This window comes from Lepisosteus oculatus, chromosome 26, assembly GCF_040954835.1.
Source record: "Lepisosteus oculatus isolate fLepOcu1 chromosome 26, fLepOcu1.hap2, whole genome shotgun sequence".
Lineage (NCBI taxonomy): Eukaryota > Metazoa > Chordata > Actinopteri > Semionotiformes > Lepisosteidae > Lepisosteus > Lepisosteus oculatus.
The window spans coordinates 10,511,790-10,527,031 of record NC_090721.1 but is presented as its reverse complement, the minus strand read 5'-3'; the positions used below and the strand labels follow the sequence as shown (position 1 = coordinate 10,527,031).

The 15,242-nt window shown below is 47.2% G+C and overlaps 1 protein-coding gene across 2 annotated transcripts in view; it reads right to left on the bottom strand.

Moving 5' to 3' along the window:
* taok1a (TAO kinase 1a) overlaps nt 1-15,242 on the bottom strand; it is a 38,589-nt gene that overhangs the window by 11,287 nt on the left and 12,060 nt on the right. For both annotated transcript variants that reach the window (XR_011183754.1, XM_006640919.3), the window contains exons 2-17: nt 11,231-11,468; nt 10,782-10,853; nt 9,798-9,899; nt 9,395-9,440; nt 8,278-8,374; nt 7,982-8,095; nt 6,500-6,591; nt 5,338-5,431; nt 4,990-5,071; nt 4,032-4,199; nt 3,610-3,813; nt 2,990-3,127; nt 2,535-2,771; nt 1,823-1,951; nt 966-1,169; nt 441-680 (exon numbers count right to left, since the gene is read on the bottom strand). Coding sequence is in view for 1 of the 2 variants with exons in the window: in XM_006640919.3 (XP_006640982.1) it covers nt 441-680; nt 966-1,169; nt 1,823-1,951; nt 2,535-2,771; nt 2,990-3,127; nt 3,610-3,813; nt 4,032-4,199; nt 4,990-5,071; nt 5,338-5,431; nt 6,500-6,591; nt 7,982-8,095; nt 8,278-8,374; nt 9,395-9,440; nt 9,798-9,899; nt 10,782-10,853; nt 11,231-11,362 (2,151 nt within the window). In the remaining variant the exon portion in view is untranslated. The remainder of the gene's footprint in view (nt 1-440; nt 681-965; nt 1,170-1,822; nt 1,952-2,534; nt 2,772-2,989; nt 3,128-3,609; nt 3,814-4,031; nt 4,200-4,989; nt 5,072-5,337; nt 5,432-6,499; nt 6,592-7,981; nt 8,096-8,277; nt 8,375-9,394; nt 9,441-9,797; nt 9,900-10,781; nt 10,854-11,230; nt 11,469-15,242) is intronic.

Below are 15,242 nucleotides of genomic sequence, written 5' to 3'. Positions count from 1 at the left end.
AGGATTTTAATTTTAATAAACAATTAAAAGACCACCGGGGGGGAGGGCAGGTCGATGGCTCTGTGGCTAAGGGTCTGCACCTGTGGCTGGAAGGTTGCCGGTTTGTATCCCGCAGCCGGCAGAGGAATCCTACTCCGTTGGGCCCCTGAGCAAGGCCCTTCACCCCAACTGCTCCAGGGGAGCTGTATAAATGGCTGACCCTGCGCTCTGACCCCCAGCTTCTCTCCATGTCTGTGTGTCTCATGGAGAGCAAGCTGGGGTATGCGAAAAGACAAATTCCTAATAAAAGAAATTGTATATGGCCAAGAAAGTGATCTTATGTTAATTCATGATGCATAATCGCATCCAATACTGAGATTTGTAGGGTAAGTCATCAGGGATAAAGGGGAAAAAAAATGAAGAATGAAAGCGGCAATGGCGAAGCGGCGCTCCTCCTGTACCTTGAGGCTCTTGGGCTGCTGGCGGACCTCCATGACGTGTTTCCTGCGCAGCTCCCGCTCCCGGCGCTTGTTGTACTCCAGCTGGTTGGTGAGCTCGGTCTGGTGCTGCAGCCGGATCAGCTCGCAGCGCATCTTCTGGATGGTGTTCAGGTGCCGGAACTCCAGCTCCTGCATGGACTCGTGGTGCCTCAACAGCATGGCGTGCTCCAGGTCCTTCTGGGTCTGCCGCTTGTTCAGCTCCTGAGGGGCAGAGAGGGGGCAGCACTGAGAGAGGGGTGCGGACGAGGGAGCGAGCGAGCGATAGAGGGCGAGCCACGTTCCGCTGCCTGAGCGGCAGGGAGAGAGAAACGTGAAAGCCGTGCAAAAGGAAATCTGTGCAGAAGAAAGGCCGTGAGAGGAAAGTAAAAACCAGGGAGTCTCTAGGTAGGGTGAGGACTGTCAAAGTCAGTGAGAACGAGAGGAAAGAAGAGGGAAGAGAGAGGCGGAGGCACAGGTGCCCCCAGCGGCCCAGCGCCTCGTCCTCACCTCTCGCACCAGATCCTGCTCCACATTGTGCCGCGCGATAAGGATCCGTCGCTTGAATCGCCGGCACTCCAGCTCCAGGTACTGCCGCTGGCGCCGAAGGAGGTTGGCCTCCTCCTCGGCTTGGAAGTGCTGGAAGTTCTCCTTCTGCTTCGACAGCCACTCCTGCTTCTCTTTCTTAGGGGTCGACTGGTTCTCATTCAACTCCTGCAACCACAGCCAGACAGTGTCACAGAGGAGCAGGTTCTCTCGTTTCCTACGAGCATTTGAAGCTAAAAGCAGTCATTTCTCAGCCAGTCTAAAGCTCTACTTAATGCTCACAAAGCTGGAAAAAAACATTAAAATGATATTGTACATTTGATCATTGTATCACAGATTTGATCAAATTAGAGATGATCATTAGTTAGAGTTAACACTACAGTGCTGGGTGTCTCATTTTGTGTTGCTGCTGAGATCAATATAAAGCTACAATACCTTGTGTACAATGTAGTACCAGGTGCTGGACATTACAGGATGCCTATAAAGATATCTATTTAAGAGTAAAAACTACTTCCTATGGCTCAACAAAAAGTAGTACTTCTACAAATGAGCCCACTCCCACAGTGACAGCTCAGTAACGTTACTGGTGTTCACCACAAGGTGTGCAGTGCATTAGCAAGTTTCAAAATCATAAGCACAGCTGCCCATGCCTCTAAGGACTTCTGTGATTATTAAAGTCAATTAACACAGAGCTCATGAATCCTTGAACAATGGTTAAACTGGCATGCAGAGAAGATATTTCCACCCCAAACAAATTACAATGCAATGAAGCCTAGCAATGGTCTGTTTGCTGCTCTTTGACATGGGAAGTGCACCTGTACCTCTTTGAGCTGCTCTTTGCGCAGTTTGTATTCCCGTTTCTGCGACTCCAAGAAGCTGCTGAGCTCTTTCTTCTGTTGGCCCTGGATGTGCTGCTGGAACTTCTTTTCATCGTTGGCAAAGGTCTTTGCCTAGAGAGAACACAGACAATCATCACCACACACTGTCCTACAGACGGGAGTACAGGGAGGTGCATTAATATACTCAGGGCACCACACAGGGGGCCAGTGGAGAAAGACACTGGATACCGCTGACTACAGGTCCTTTTTCTGAACTACACCACACACTATAAATGGTGGGGCACAGTGCGCTGCATGTTCACACAAGTGAGGAAACAGTACAGCAGTTTTGAGGAAACCTGCGAGGAAGTGGACTGTGTGGTTCATCGTGAAGTGCATATGGAAAGCACAGCAATACTGCTCCAGAAATCCTGTTCATACAACACCATTCAGGTAACAAGTACTTAGACACGCCAGCACTGGCATCATGTTTTAAACTGATCACTTACAGCCCAAATCATGGGTTCAGAAAAACCTGAACTCTGCTTCAAACCTGTACGGTAACACTATGCAATGTGGTGATTTACAGCTCTTGGCTCCTGGCTGAAACTGAATAGTGAAGTGGCAGACTATGCTGCTCATCCTGCAGCAAGCTGTACAAGAACAGCAGCACCGGATGACAGTATGAAAGAGAGAGTAAGAGGAGATACTGTACATCCTTCTCCATGGCGGCTTGGTGCTTCTTCACCAGCTTCTCCATCTCGGCGGCGAAGTTGTTGCGCTGGGTCTCCAGCTCCTTGTCCAGCCGCAGCCGGTGCTCGTCCATCTCGGCCTTCAGCTTGTTCTCCAGCGCCATCAGGTGCTTCTGGTGCTGCCGCCGCATGCGCTTGTACCCGGACATCTGCTCCCGCAGCTCCGAGTCCTGCTCGTGCTCCTGGATCTGCCGGGTCACCTGCGCAGGGGAGGGAGCGAGAGCAGCATTGCGGGGAGGCCGAGTGCAGAGGAACGCAAGGGGAGAGAGAGAGACAGCGGAGTGAGGCGGCGAGACGGAGCGAGGACCATGAAAGACAGGGAGAGGAAGAAGTGAGAAAGAGGGAGGGAGAGTACAAGGGATGTGTGAGGAAGAGAGAGCAGTGTCAGACAGAGGGGGGGAGAGAGAGAGAGACTCACCAGAGAGGCAGTGCGGATGGTGGCAAAATGCTCTCGGTTGCGGTACTGGGATTTGTGCCGTGGGGTCTGTGCCGGGGGGGACTGCGGCTCTGAGGGCCTGCTGTGGGGATCGGGGTCGTCATGGTAACTCTCCTCCTCCTGTGACAACAGACAGCCGTTGTGTCCTCAAACCATCGCCTGTGTCAGGTTCCACTCCTTCCCTGCAGCTTGCGGCATTTTAACCAACACGTGCAAGCCACGTTTTTTTGCACATTGAGAAAATTCCAAAATATGGAGTCATTTAGAAACTTAGCATAAGCATAGGAACTTTGTGCGGCCATGCCTACATTTGCAGAATGTCAAGCCCCTGCGCTCTGCAAGGTGGGCTTCTCAGAGCCTCTGCTCTCCCAGGGTAAGTGTATGGGTCTGTGGGGTCTCCTTTTAACTTAGAGAGGATGCACAGCGAAGTCTACCTGCACACTTGGGAGTCTGGCCTTTGTTAGTGTTGGACTGTGTAACCCGTGTCAAGGTTGCAGAATATAAACAAACGTGGATTTGACACTTCCAGCCTACTTGTCTGCCTTCTGTATAACTACACGCCTGTCCATCGCCGAGCGCCGGCCCAGGCTTAGCAAGCTCACCGGTTTGAGGTGGATGACGGAGCTGTTGGACATCACAGTGTGGTCACCCTCCATCATGTCCAGCTCACTCTTGTCGTCAGCCGCATCTGGGAGGCTGTTCACGCTGCTGCTCTGGCTGCTGGCGCTGATGGACATGCTGGGAATGGACTGGTTACTGCCCACACTGTTGACCGTGCCCGTCCGGCCCACACCGTGCTCGGGCTCCTGGGGACAGAGAGTCACAGGAAGTATAATGAGCAAAATTATCAAGCATGTTAAGTAAACCTAATGAAAGAAACAAACAGCTGGTCTTTCCCACTGCGTATATAGATGTACAGCGTATTGCATCACCAGACTGGCATGTATCAGTCACGAAGCCATGAAGAACGCTGGAGCGGCCCGTGCTACAGGACAACGAGGAAGAGCGAGCGAGCGGGTCTAACCTCCTCCTCGTCGGGGGCCTCTGCGGCCGGCCCGTTGTGCACCTCCTGGAACAGGATTTTCTTCATCTTGCGGTACTGCAGGTTGTCCAGCTCCCGCACCGCGTCCTTGGTGCGCAGGATCAGGTCCATCAGCACCGTCTCCGGCCGCTCCCGCTGCACGAAGGCGTGCTGCTGGCACAAGGGGGAGACAGTGAGGCACAGCCACACATTCTACAGTCCCAACACACCAGCGACCACAAGTTTCGTGGCTTTTAATGCTTAACGTAGCAGGAGAAAGCAGGACTTCTGACTCAGGAACCTGAGTTCCTCTTACTGTCCCATCAAACAAATCTACAGAATGCAACATACAAAAGCAGAATTGCATTACATCGACAAACTATCACTTTAACAGAAAAAAATCAATTACTATAGCCATAAAGTCTAAGCTATGCAAATTACAGCTATGCACATCCACAGAAATAATTACAGAGAGTTTATTAATGCAGAGAATAGAAGAGCACTGCACACTGCATTTCAAACAAGCTGGACAGGTCTTGCACAGTGTCTTAGAAACATTTGGGCAGTCTTGCAGCCAGAAGGTTGGTGGGAATGACTTGAGCAATACCCAAAAGACTTGTCAGGACAGAAGCGGCACTGTGAATTGCAAACCACAGAACATCTGCTGTGCTTCCATTAGTGCAGTTGTAACACACAGGGCACATTAACATACAAATCCAAATTAATATCCACTCAGTTCTTGTTGTGAACTGGATTAATAAGTGCAAATGTCACCGTCCCCTTTAATTATACTTGATACAAACCATATAAAATGCAAAAGGTGAACTCAGCTATATTAAGGCAGTGAGGGCATAGGAGACGGATCAGTGTTAATAACAGAAGAATAATGTTATTGGTGTTTGCTTCTTTAAATAAAACAGCAGGACAGAGAGATGCACGCGAGAGTCTGCTTCTCACTTGCCTTTAGCAGCTCCTCAGAGGTGGGTCGGTCCTGGGGGATCTTCTGAAGGCAAGAGTCGACAAAGTTTCGAAAATAATCTGTCCTGGGGGGCAAAGGGAAGGATGGGCAGAGTTATTAAGTGAGAAACTTTGTTTTTCTGCCAAGCAGAACATGGCCTTTTTGTAATCATGATGAATGTTCAAAGACTTTAGTTTTAAGACATGAGACTAATTTAAAATTGTATTTGTACAAGCAGCCAAAGGCAAGTAGATGGCATGAGAGAAGAGTGAATATATTTGTCTGAAACAAAACGTGCCAGGAACCAGTCCTGTTATGCAGCCAGAATGCAAGAGAATAGAGCACACTCACCATTCACTAGACTGCAGTGTTGGGGACTCATTCTGCGCTATGTGGTATAAGGCACTCATCGCATTCATATTGAAGAGCGGAGGCTTTCTTTCCGCTGAAATCAGAAGAGAAGCAGGGGCTCAGATCTCGGGCCAGGCAATGCTACCCCTCACATCTTACTACTTCTAAGACCTGCAGGGCACCTGTGTAGCTCAGTGCTCATTAACCCTGGCCAAATAGTCTCCACAAAAACAGGGGCTGGCTCAGTACATCCTTCTTCTCAATGTATTTCTCTTGTAAAACTTGCAATAGTATAGTTAACGCCAATAGCTTCCTTAAGGCTCAGAACCGACCTGTAAAGATGTTACAACAAGTCCTTTTTATGCCTGTTGGATCTCAAAACACCTGTGTGTTTAGCATCGACAAACACGGCTTTCAATTTTCATTTCAACAGGTCTAACCAACGTGCACATTAAACAGTGCTGCATGAATGGTAATTGCCAAGTAAAATCAACATCACAAACCTCCCCCAATCTGCATGTAAAGTTGCACTGTAAAATAGCACAGGTTTTTCCTAGATTGTCTTTTGCTCTTTTATGGTCACAAACTGAATTTAGTTCATTCTTAAGCACTAATCAAACCTCATACTATGTAGACATATGCATACATATGAACGGATTGATACAGTGTACTAGGAAAGAACTGGTTTAACCTGAAGTTAAAAAAAACATCCTTTAGAACAAGGACCCAAATAAGAGGAAGCAGAACTGTTTACACACGAGATCTGATCCCTCAACAGAGTCCTGAAAAGGCCTGTGGCTCATTCTGAAATAGTTTCAGTGTTCATGGGGAGAGCATGATATTAATGGGTATGAATGCTGTGTTGTGAGAAATGTACTAGTCTGAGACACTGCTAGTTCTAGAGGCATTCTACAAACACAAAAGCTAGACTATTTCTACACAGAAAGTGATGACTCTCAATACTCAGAACTTCAGAAGTACCTGAAAGGAAAGCTTTCAAATCAATGTTACATGACTTTATATGCACTCCTAACAGAGATAACTAAACAGACGTGCTGGTAAGAAAGAGAAAGAGAGAGGGAGGGCACTACCTCAGGCACAGTGATGTCTCTAATACACACACCCAGCTGTTTGCAGCCCCTGTGTGGGACAGACACCTCACCTAATTCAATGCATGTAATTCCAAGAGACCAGACATCCACCTTCCCATCATACTGCCCTTCGTCCATGGCAAGGATCACTTCTGGGGCCATCCTGTGTGGGGAACAGATGTTTGACAACAGGAATTACTTTCACTTTCCTTTTGAGTTTCCACTTATCTTTCTTATACCTCCAAACCCCTTCATGGTTTGGCATCATTAAACCACAAATTAACCCACCACACCGAGTCTTGTTCTAACAGGAGGCTTGAGGACAACGTACGCTGAGGCATGAGCTGTCAGAACACCTGTGCCCGTTCAGTACCGAGAGCCAACAGTCAACGCAGAGAGGAGGCGTCTTGAGCGCGGATGTGGCTCCAACTGTAAACAGTAATTCTGACATCACGTGGTCAATGCAGTGCGGAATGATGAGGGTATCCCAGCAGACCTGAGGCCAACCCTCCTGGACACACTCAGTCAATTATGCAGCACTGTTTGGGATGGTCACGGTCAGGCAGTGACACAGCTCTGACTTGACCCCGCAGCCTCTGTGGCCTGCAACAGTCTGCTCACCAGACTAAGCACCTTCACTGGCTGAGCCACCTCAGTCCCATTTTGTGCACTCCCTTACTCCATTTACACAAATCTGAGGCGGCGAACTCTTGGGCTGTCAGCACGGCCACCTCCTGTCCCACTGCCCCTTATCTCCGCCCCTCCTGGCCCTACTGCTATCTTTCAGAAGATTCCAGGGGATAAGGAGTCGGATATGGTCATAGATAAACATGGATACGATGTCCAAACGACTCCCCTGAGCCTCTGCACTGCTGAGCACGTCACTAGTTTTTTTACACTGTTTTTTCACACATTTTCATCTCATTTTTTAAACGCAGCAATGAGTCACTGCTAGCCCTCAGAGAACTGGTGTGGTGTTGATGGCCTGACCGAAGACTGAGACAAGAATTAATGAGGGGTGTTTTTTTGGGGTTTGTACACCCTTTCCTTTCCCTCTACTTCTCCACCTACCAAACAGCACTGACAGTGGAAAGAAAAACACATTAAAAAATTTACATGCTTAATGGTCTGCCAAGTCAGCTAATGAAACAAGGCTGGAAATGTGCTGAAGAGAAGTAGACCACACGAGTCAGTGAATCATGTCCTGTTTATTTCGCAGGCTGCACTGGGAAAGTGTGGTTTCAATAAACTGACCATTACTCACTTGTCACATGAGCCAAGATACTGTACCAGCTGCCATTAAGGGTTTGGTATTACAGTCAATCGAAGTTGAAAGTTATCACCAGTTTCTTCCACATGTAAAACTGATTACTGTACTCTAAAAATTACAGTAAATTTACCCTAAAATGTGTTTTTTTTTGCTGAACTATTCCATGCACATTCAGTCAAGGAGAAGTACAAAGGTCCTATACAACATGCTGCACAGTGATGGTAAAGAATGGCCAAGCACCACAACTCAGAAGCCGGACTGCACACTCCCAGCATTCCCTTACCAATATGGAGTCCCCACGAAGGAATTGGCGGGAGAGGCAATAGAGGCAGAACCAAAGTCAGCAAGCTTCACCTGGCCAGGCTCCGTGAGGAGAATATTCCCAGCCTTGATATCTCTGGAATAGAGACAGGAAGAGTGCTTTAATGATCCTTACCTGATGAAAAAATTAAGAAAGGCATTCTCAACTTCAGCAGAATGCTGCCACCTGGCCCAGGGACAACAGTACCTGCCAAACTACCGTTACACTAGATCCTTTCAGTGACAGCAGTCAAACCCCCCGCCCCCCTCCACACTCACCTGTGAATCATGTTGTGGGAATGAAGGTAGGCTAGCCCCTGCAAAGCACCGTGAGTGATAGCTGCTATCTCCACTTCCTGTAAAGGCTTTTTATGAACTGGAAAGAACAGATTCAAGTTAAAACACTTGATAGAGCCTGGTGCATGGTAAACTGTGCATGTGTCTCCTTACAATCCACTTTTTGTGGTAGATTTAACATCCTGGCAATTTCACATCAATGTAAGATTGCTTAGATATACATTAGTTATGAGTCTGTAAGAAACTCTGAGTCTGTAAATACAACAGCATGCTAAAGAGTAGTTTAAGAGATCCAAACCAAATAAGACTAGTGGCCATTAAGGATGCTGGAAAGATTCAAGATGCAATACTTTGGCATGTTAAAGCTGACTGGAACGTCTCAGTGCAACCCAAATCAAAACGAGAAAGGAGAAAAGGACAGTTTTACACTTGCAAACAGTACACATTAGACTATTAATCTTAAACTCAAAAGTTTAAAATAAATCATTTTTTTAACATATCCAGATTAAAAAAACAGCAGAGACAATCCACAGATAAATTAACATGTGTAAGGTGGCATATCTTCTTATGCTAAAACATAGATGTAAAAATATGTTAAAGCTGTTTTGAGAGAAGTCACAAACTTGTTTGTGGTGTTCAGATGAAAGCTAAAACAATCAAAAGGCAAAAACTGGCCAGAGTTGAAAGCTGAAGGCGCTTAGGCTAAGAGCCCAAGTTTAAAAGTTCTTGTTTTAATGTTGGCAGACAGAATGCCTTCTTCCATCACACACACCACACCCTTCCTATGAGCTGAAGACATCTGCTGAGGAATCTGCTGGCTTTGTCACACCTGACAAACTGCAGTCCGCTGTGACTAACTATGACCATTTTTTAAAACAGCCCATACCAGCACAGCCTTATTCTGTGCCTTTTCTTTTGCAAATAACCCCTGAAGCTTCATGTGGCTCTGCTGGCAGTTTCCAGCAGTACTGCAGTGCTGTGAATTTCAGCTGCCCTGAGAATGCAAGGTCTGCTCATTACAACAGCTCTTTTCTCCCCCAGCACCGATACACACGGGAACAGCCGAACAACTAAAAAAAAAATGAAATAAGAGTTTTACCCTCTAGCAGGTCTGACGCTGACCCCAAACAGTACTCCATAACCAGCTGTGGAGGACAAATCAAAGAGAGGATCAGGAAAACAAACTGTTTTGTATACATCCCAACACCACAGAAATCAAGACCCTCACACAAACACACATTCGCTGCTCCCTCTCAAAACATCTGCACTAATCTGAAATATATAAAAATGTCCAATACTCTAATCCTCAGGAAAAAGCAAGGCACAGCAAAACTGTAGTATACCCATTCTGCACACCAGAGGGAGCTGTTTCATCTTTGTTTCACTAAAGAGCTGCAGTAATGTGGCAAACCTGTAAGTTCAATATGAACGTTAAGATTTATTATAAATATAATGAGGGAGGGACAGAGACTTTTAGAGGTAAAGATGAAATCTGGCCTCACCCAGGCAGTGTGCTCTCGCAGGTAGCATCCTTTATACTCTATACTGTTAGGATGTTGTATCCTCTGCAGGAATTTTACTTCTTTGATTATGTCTTGCCATTTCTGTAGATCACATGCAAAAAAAAGAACAGTTAAATGCAATGACCAGGCACGAAGACAAACACGTACACTGGCACACAGATCTTTCAGGACAGCCTGCCCCGCACTCTAGCCCCTCCTGCCCTTAATCTGATTAGGAGTAATCTGAAAGTTACGAGCGAAGGAGTGCAGCACTAATGCTTGCCGGCTCTAGGAATCCAGCAGTTAAAATCTGATTTCAACTGACTGTGTCTTCGTTTAGTCTACTTAAATTTGAAGATACATCCCTCATTCGAGAAGCCTTACACAAGGTCTGCTGGTAGATAAAGCTTACAACTGCAAAGCAACTTTTATGGGGGTCTAGAACAACATACCCAGCAGTGTGCTCAAGACGGCACCCTGGTGTCTTTAAATGTGTGACTGGACAAGATCCCTCTAATTAACTACAAGCACCCCATCAGCTTCCTTCAATGAGAGGTCAATGAGTCTCAACACCATGGTGGCTGCAGGCTAGAGGAAAAATACCACACCCGATAAAACACATTCTGAATTTGCACGCAAAGCAGCTCTGCTCCCAAGCAGCCTTTGTTACTTCCTATTGTTCTCAAGTGCAAGATGACAAATTGTTAAAAAATACAGACTGGGTCTCTTGGATTTCATTTCCACTGAACACTCAGATTCTCAACCGCACCCCTTCATGAACAGCACTGAGAGGTAAAAACCATGTGGAGTGTTCAAGGGCTCGATGAAGTAACACCACAACTTGGAGTGAATGGCATGAAGGCCATGGCTCTCCATGAGATGGACAGGGAAGCCTGCTCTGCTGGGATGTGTCCTGAGAGAAGGGCACAGTGCGGCCATCGGGCTCTCACTGCCCCGGCTGTGACCCACGCCCTGCCCCCTGACCTCATTGGACTGCTTCCCGCTGTACGACATCTTCTTAATGGCCACCACCTCCGTGGTCCGCCCATCCCGGGCCTGTGGGAGAAGTCAAAACACAAACACAGAAGACGGAGAGGAATCCATTAATGCTTCATCAGCAAAGCAAATAGAACAAAACACAACTCATTTAAACAGAGCAAGACTACTGAAGCTAATGATACAGTCCTTTATAGATAATCATTACGGTGATAGACCATGCAGAAACTAACTCTAAGCACACTGTAATTGTCGAGTCCATTATAATTTAGCTGGTCTAATTGCTCAACAGAAGCTGTAAGAACTCTTCACAGAACGATGAGGTAGTTGAACAGTGAATGAGTACTGTGCAGGCCAAGCTCCTTCTCTTGGGTAAGTAGGACCTTCAGTGACAAGTCACACCGCCAGACTGACAGGAGTATAATGGAGGGACGTACAAAGTAGACCGCCCCGAAGCTGCCATGGCCGATCTCTCGCAAGTCTGTGAAGAGCTTCTCGGGGTCCTCCTTGAAGAAGAGCTCGGCGATCTCAGGGTCCTTCAGGCTCCCCGCGCGGCTGGTGGAGGGCATCCTGCTCCCAGGCCAAGCCGGGCCGGGGACTATCTGGGTGTGCGACTGCGCTGCCGCCCCGACCGCTGGCTCATCTGCAGGAGCGAGGCCTCGTTCGCATGGGCACCTGCAAGGAGGAGAGACGTCAGACCAGAAGGCGATGGCAGGGAATCACTCTTCCCACTGCACACCAACGTCACAAAGAAACTGACGACGTCAGCTTGTACACAATCTCATTCCAAAACGGGCATCTCAAAACCTTTCACAGCCCATTCTCAGGATCTGCTGCTGGACCCCAGACTCCACTTCTAGAATTAATTCCTAAGAAAAACTAGACAACACAGACACGCACCTGCCCTTAAAAATAAGAAGACCAGACCAGCTCGTCCTCTGGCTACAGGACTGTGAGTAGTATACCATTAGTTTTCAACACAACCCTAGACACAACCTAGGACAGAAGGCACAGACAAGCACCCAAAAAGGGACCGATAAACTGGTCACAATCCAGGTTTCTCCTGCCTCCCTAAAAAAGGACAGGGATAGAGCTATCATAGTATTTTATTTGAGCAGGGCTGCACAAAGTCACTATTTGACTCTTGGGATGCTTTAATGAGAGAGGTTGCAAATGATGGGCAAGCGTTTGTGGACTGACTGAGTACACCGCTCTTAAACCCTGTTTGATTATGGGGATGCTTTCTCTAGAGTTTCAGCTGGATGTTTTTAAGTCTGCATGTTTACTTAGTGCCCATGACTTTTCCCCGTGTTCGTAGGCGTTCTGCGACCTAGGACAAGCTCTAGCGTGCCGTGACGCCTACCAGGAACAAGTGGCTCTGATAACAGATGGAAGGATGAAAGCTATTACTATAATTAAAACAATCAAAACTTGCAAATTAGGACCAAAAAACACTTAAAACAAGAGAATGCATAAAGAATTCAGGGGAAGGTTTTATAATTGTTTTCCCCTCTGCTTTGCTGGTATAGAGCTGTGCAGCTGCTTGCCAGTTTTTAGAGTGAATCACTTCAGTGTCATGCTAAAAAAAATGAAATACTGAAATAACCATTTCACACAGCTCCGATAAATCCGGCTACATAGTAAGCCGGATGAAAAGCGAAGAGATCTTAGAATGGCTTTTAAGTGAAGCACTGCTCCTGCCGCTGCAAGCACACGTGTCCACACAATGGACAATAGCCGTGTGAGCGGTGGCGGCAGTGCTAGGCGGGCCCGGTGCGGGGCCTGGCCTGGCGGCCCTGGCGGCTCTGCCCCGCGCCGCGCCGCACCGAGGGCCTGCTCGGGGATGACCGGGGATGAGCTCATGCGGCTGCTCTGGCAGGCTCCTACAAAAAGGACATTGTCTGCTGCCCAGCCAACTGCAGCCCAGCCCTCCGACTCGGAGCTGTGCATCTGCTCACCAGAGAGAGGGAGGGGAGGGGAGGGAGCACAGAGAATGGGTGGGCTAGCGACTGGTGGCGGGAGGGTTGCATTTTTCTCCTTAGAAAAACTGTTAAGAATGTACACTTGATTAGAGACCATAAATGCAGAGCACTGCTAATATTACAGAAATTCTTCCAGACAGTTTTCTCAAACAGGACCACGACAGAGGGAGGCCTGTTCCTTTCCCCAACCCTCAGACATGACCCTGTACGTGAAGACCTCTCTTGGTCTAAGGGGGAAACCAACCATGGTGCCCCACAAATCATCCCAGGGGGGTACTAGTGTGGAGATTCAAATGTTTTTCCTCAAGAAGCAGGGTGACCACACAACTAGAACATAATCTGGTCTAACTCTCTCTCCTCCAGACCCCATCACAGAGTGTATTTCTGGTGAGAAGGAAGGTGGTAGTGAGAACTTGGCACTGCACAACTGAGGGAAAAACAGTGTTGTTGCAGACTGGGGGGGGGTCAACAGTAAGTTCAGCAAAACTAAAAACAAAGAACACACAGACGCACCCCCCTGGCCCCTGTGCGCACTGGAGCGCTGAACCTTTTGCGTAGATGGATGGCACAGCCTCAAGTCCCTCCAGACCTGATGCAGGAAACGCACGAGAGCCACTGCTGCCAAAACAACAGGAAAGAGGGAAGGACAGAGGCTGCGCAAGGGTGTGCGCAGAGGAGAGCGGCTTCAGACTCCGGCGCCAGCACGAGCCGGGAACAGCTGTCCGCCAGGCGCTGTGGAAGCTGGGAGGGAAGGAACAACTGTCCAGACAGGTGTGGAGCGCAGGCAGCAGGTGCAGCAGGATTGCTGCCTTGTACCAGGACACAAAGCACAAGGCTCACTCAGAGCCCTTCTTAATTTGTTTATAAGCTCAGTCCCTTCACCTTCCTGTAGAAAAGCGGTGACTGATGGCTTTTCACAAGGATCAACAGGATGTGGTCTCACCAAACCACAAGAACAGGTGGCCTGTGGTTTTGCTGGTTCTGCTCGTACTGATGGCAGCGGGTGTTCAGGGATTCGAGCACTACTGTACCAGGCTACCGAGGCCCTACTGCTCACCAGACAGCAAAACATTAAGGAGAATATACATTGGCCATTAAGTCATTATCATTGATATCTCTTCTGACTTCACTGATGGAAGATATTCTAGTGGCAAAAGAATACAATGTGCCAATACATAAACCCGTGCCAAATGATAATCCTGACCATTTTAAAATACAATAGTTTCCGTTACTCCTAAAGCCCTCTGAACTTGACCAATAACCCAAAAGGAATGGGCAGCAATTGAACAACTCTGCAATGCTAATATCTTCCCTATTAAAGAACAGAGAAACTCAGAACAATACTGGTGAAAACCCACTGTAGTTCAGACTGCACGTTTCCAGCTGTCTCTCTGCATTGCTGAACATCTCTGGAGCACACAGGAAGTGTCAAACCCAGCCCTTCCAGTTTACCTCTGCACACAGTGTTTAATCAACATCTCAGAAAGATACAAGAGGGGAGGGCAGGGACAGCCCAAGCCATTATTTACCAAAGAGGTTTAAAAAGGAAGCACTCTCACTCTGTCACTAGACTGAAGACTGTTTATCAAACAAACTTCACACGAGATCATACAAAACAGGAATAACTTTTTAACTGCTGGAGCCATGTGGCTGTTTTAATGGAAATGCCTGGATGTCTCTTCTACTTGTGTAGAGAAGGGAGGTGCTACCTAAAAGGTAATCTTTCTTATGGAAAATCTACATCCAGATTGCAAAGTTTGTAATTAACTGTGCTTTACTCACCATTTCCCCTTTAAAAGTTTTACACTGTTCTTTGCCATTTCTAATTTGCCAACAGGTTTGACTGAAACCAGAAGCCAACTGATGCCTATGCACTAATCTCGATGGAGATCTTTGTTTTCAATCCCAAGTTCAGAACTAGTCATTAAAACAAACAGTTATAGCAATCTGAACAAACAGACATTCAGTGCTTGTTGGCTCTGACCTCCCTTAATTCACCTGGTGACCAGCTTCGCACTTCTGCCCCGAACTACAATGAGTTTTACATCACATTTTTATAACCTACTCTTTCAACAGTATCAACATTTATATTAATAATTCATAATTATGTGCTGTTGCTGCTTAACTGTGGCAGTCAACTGCTGCCCATCATTGGGAAACATCCTTCCTAAGTCCAGATCACCTGATAAACAGGAGTGTTAAGTATAAATAATCATATCATGATGATCTAACGTGTTTTAATTAGACTGATTTCTTTTAGACACCTTCCCAAAGTCTATTTTAAAGAGAACCTCAGAAATAGGAATACTAAGTAACTTTCGCTTAATAACCAGATTTAAGTAACCAACTTAAGCAACCAGAGCTTAATGACCAGATTTCAAGACCTGCATCGTTTATGGTAACGCTGCCCAGTTTTACCATTATCACAGAGATATCAGCCAGACAGCAGATTTCTGCAGTTGAAGAA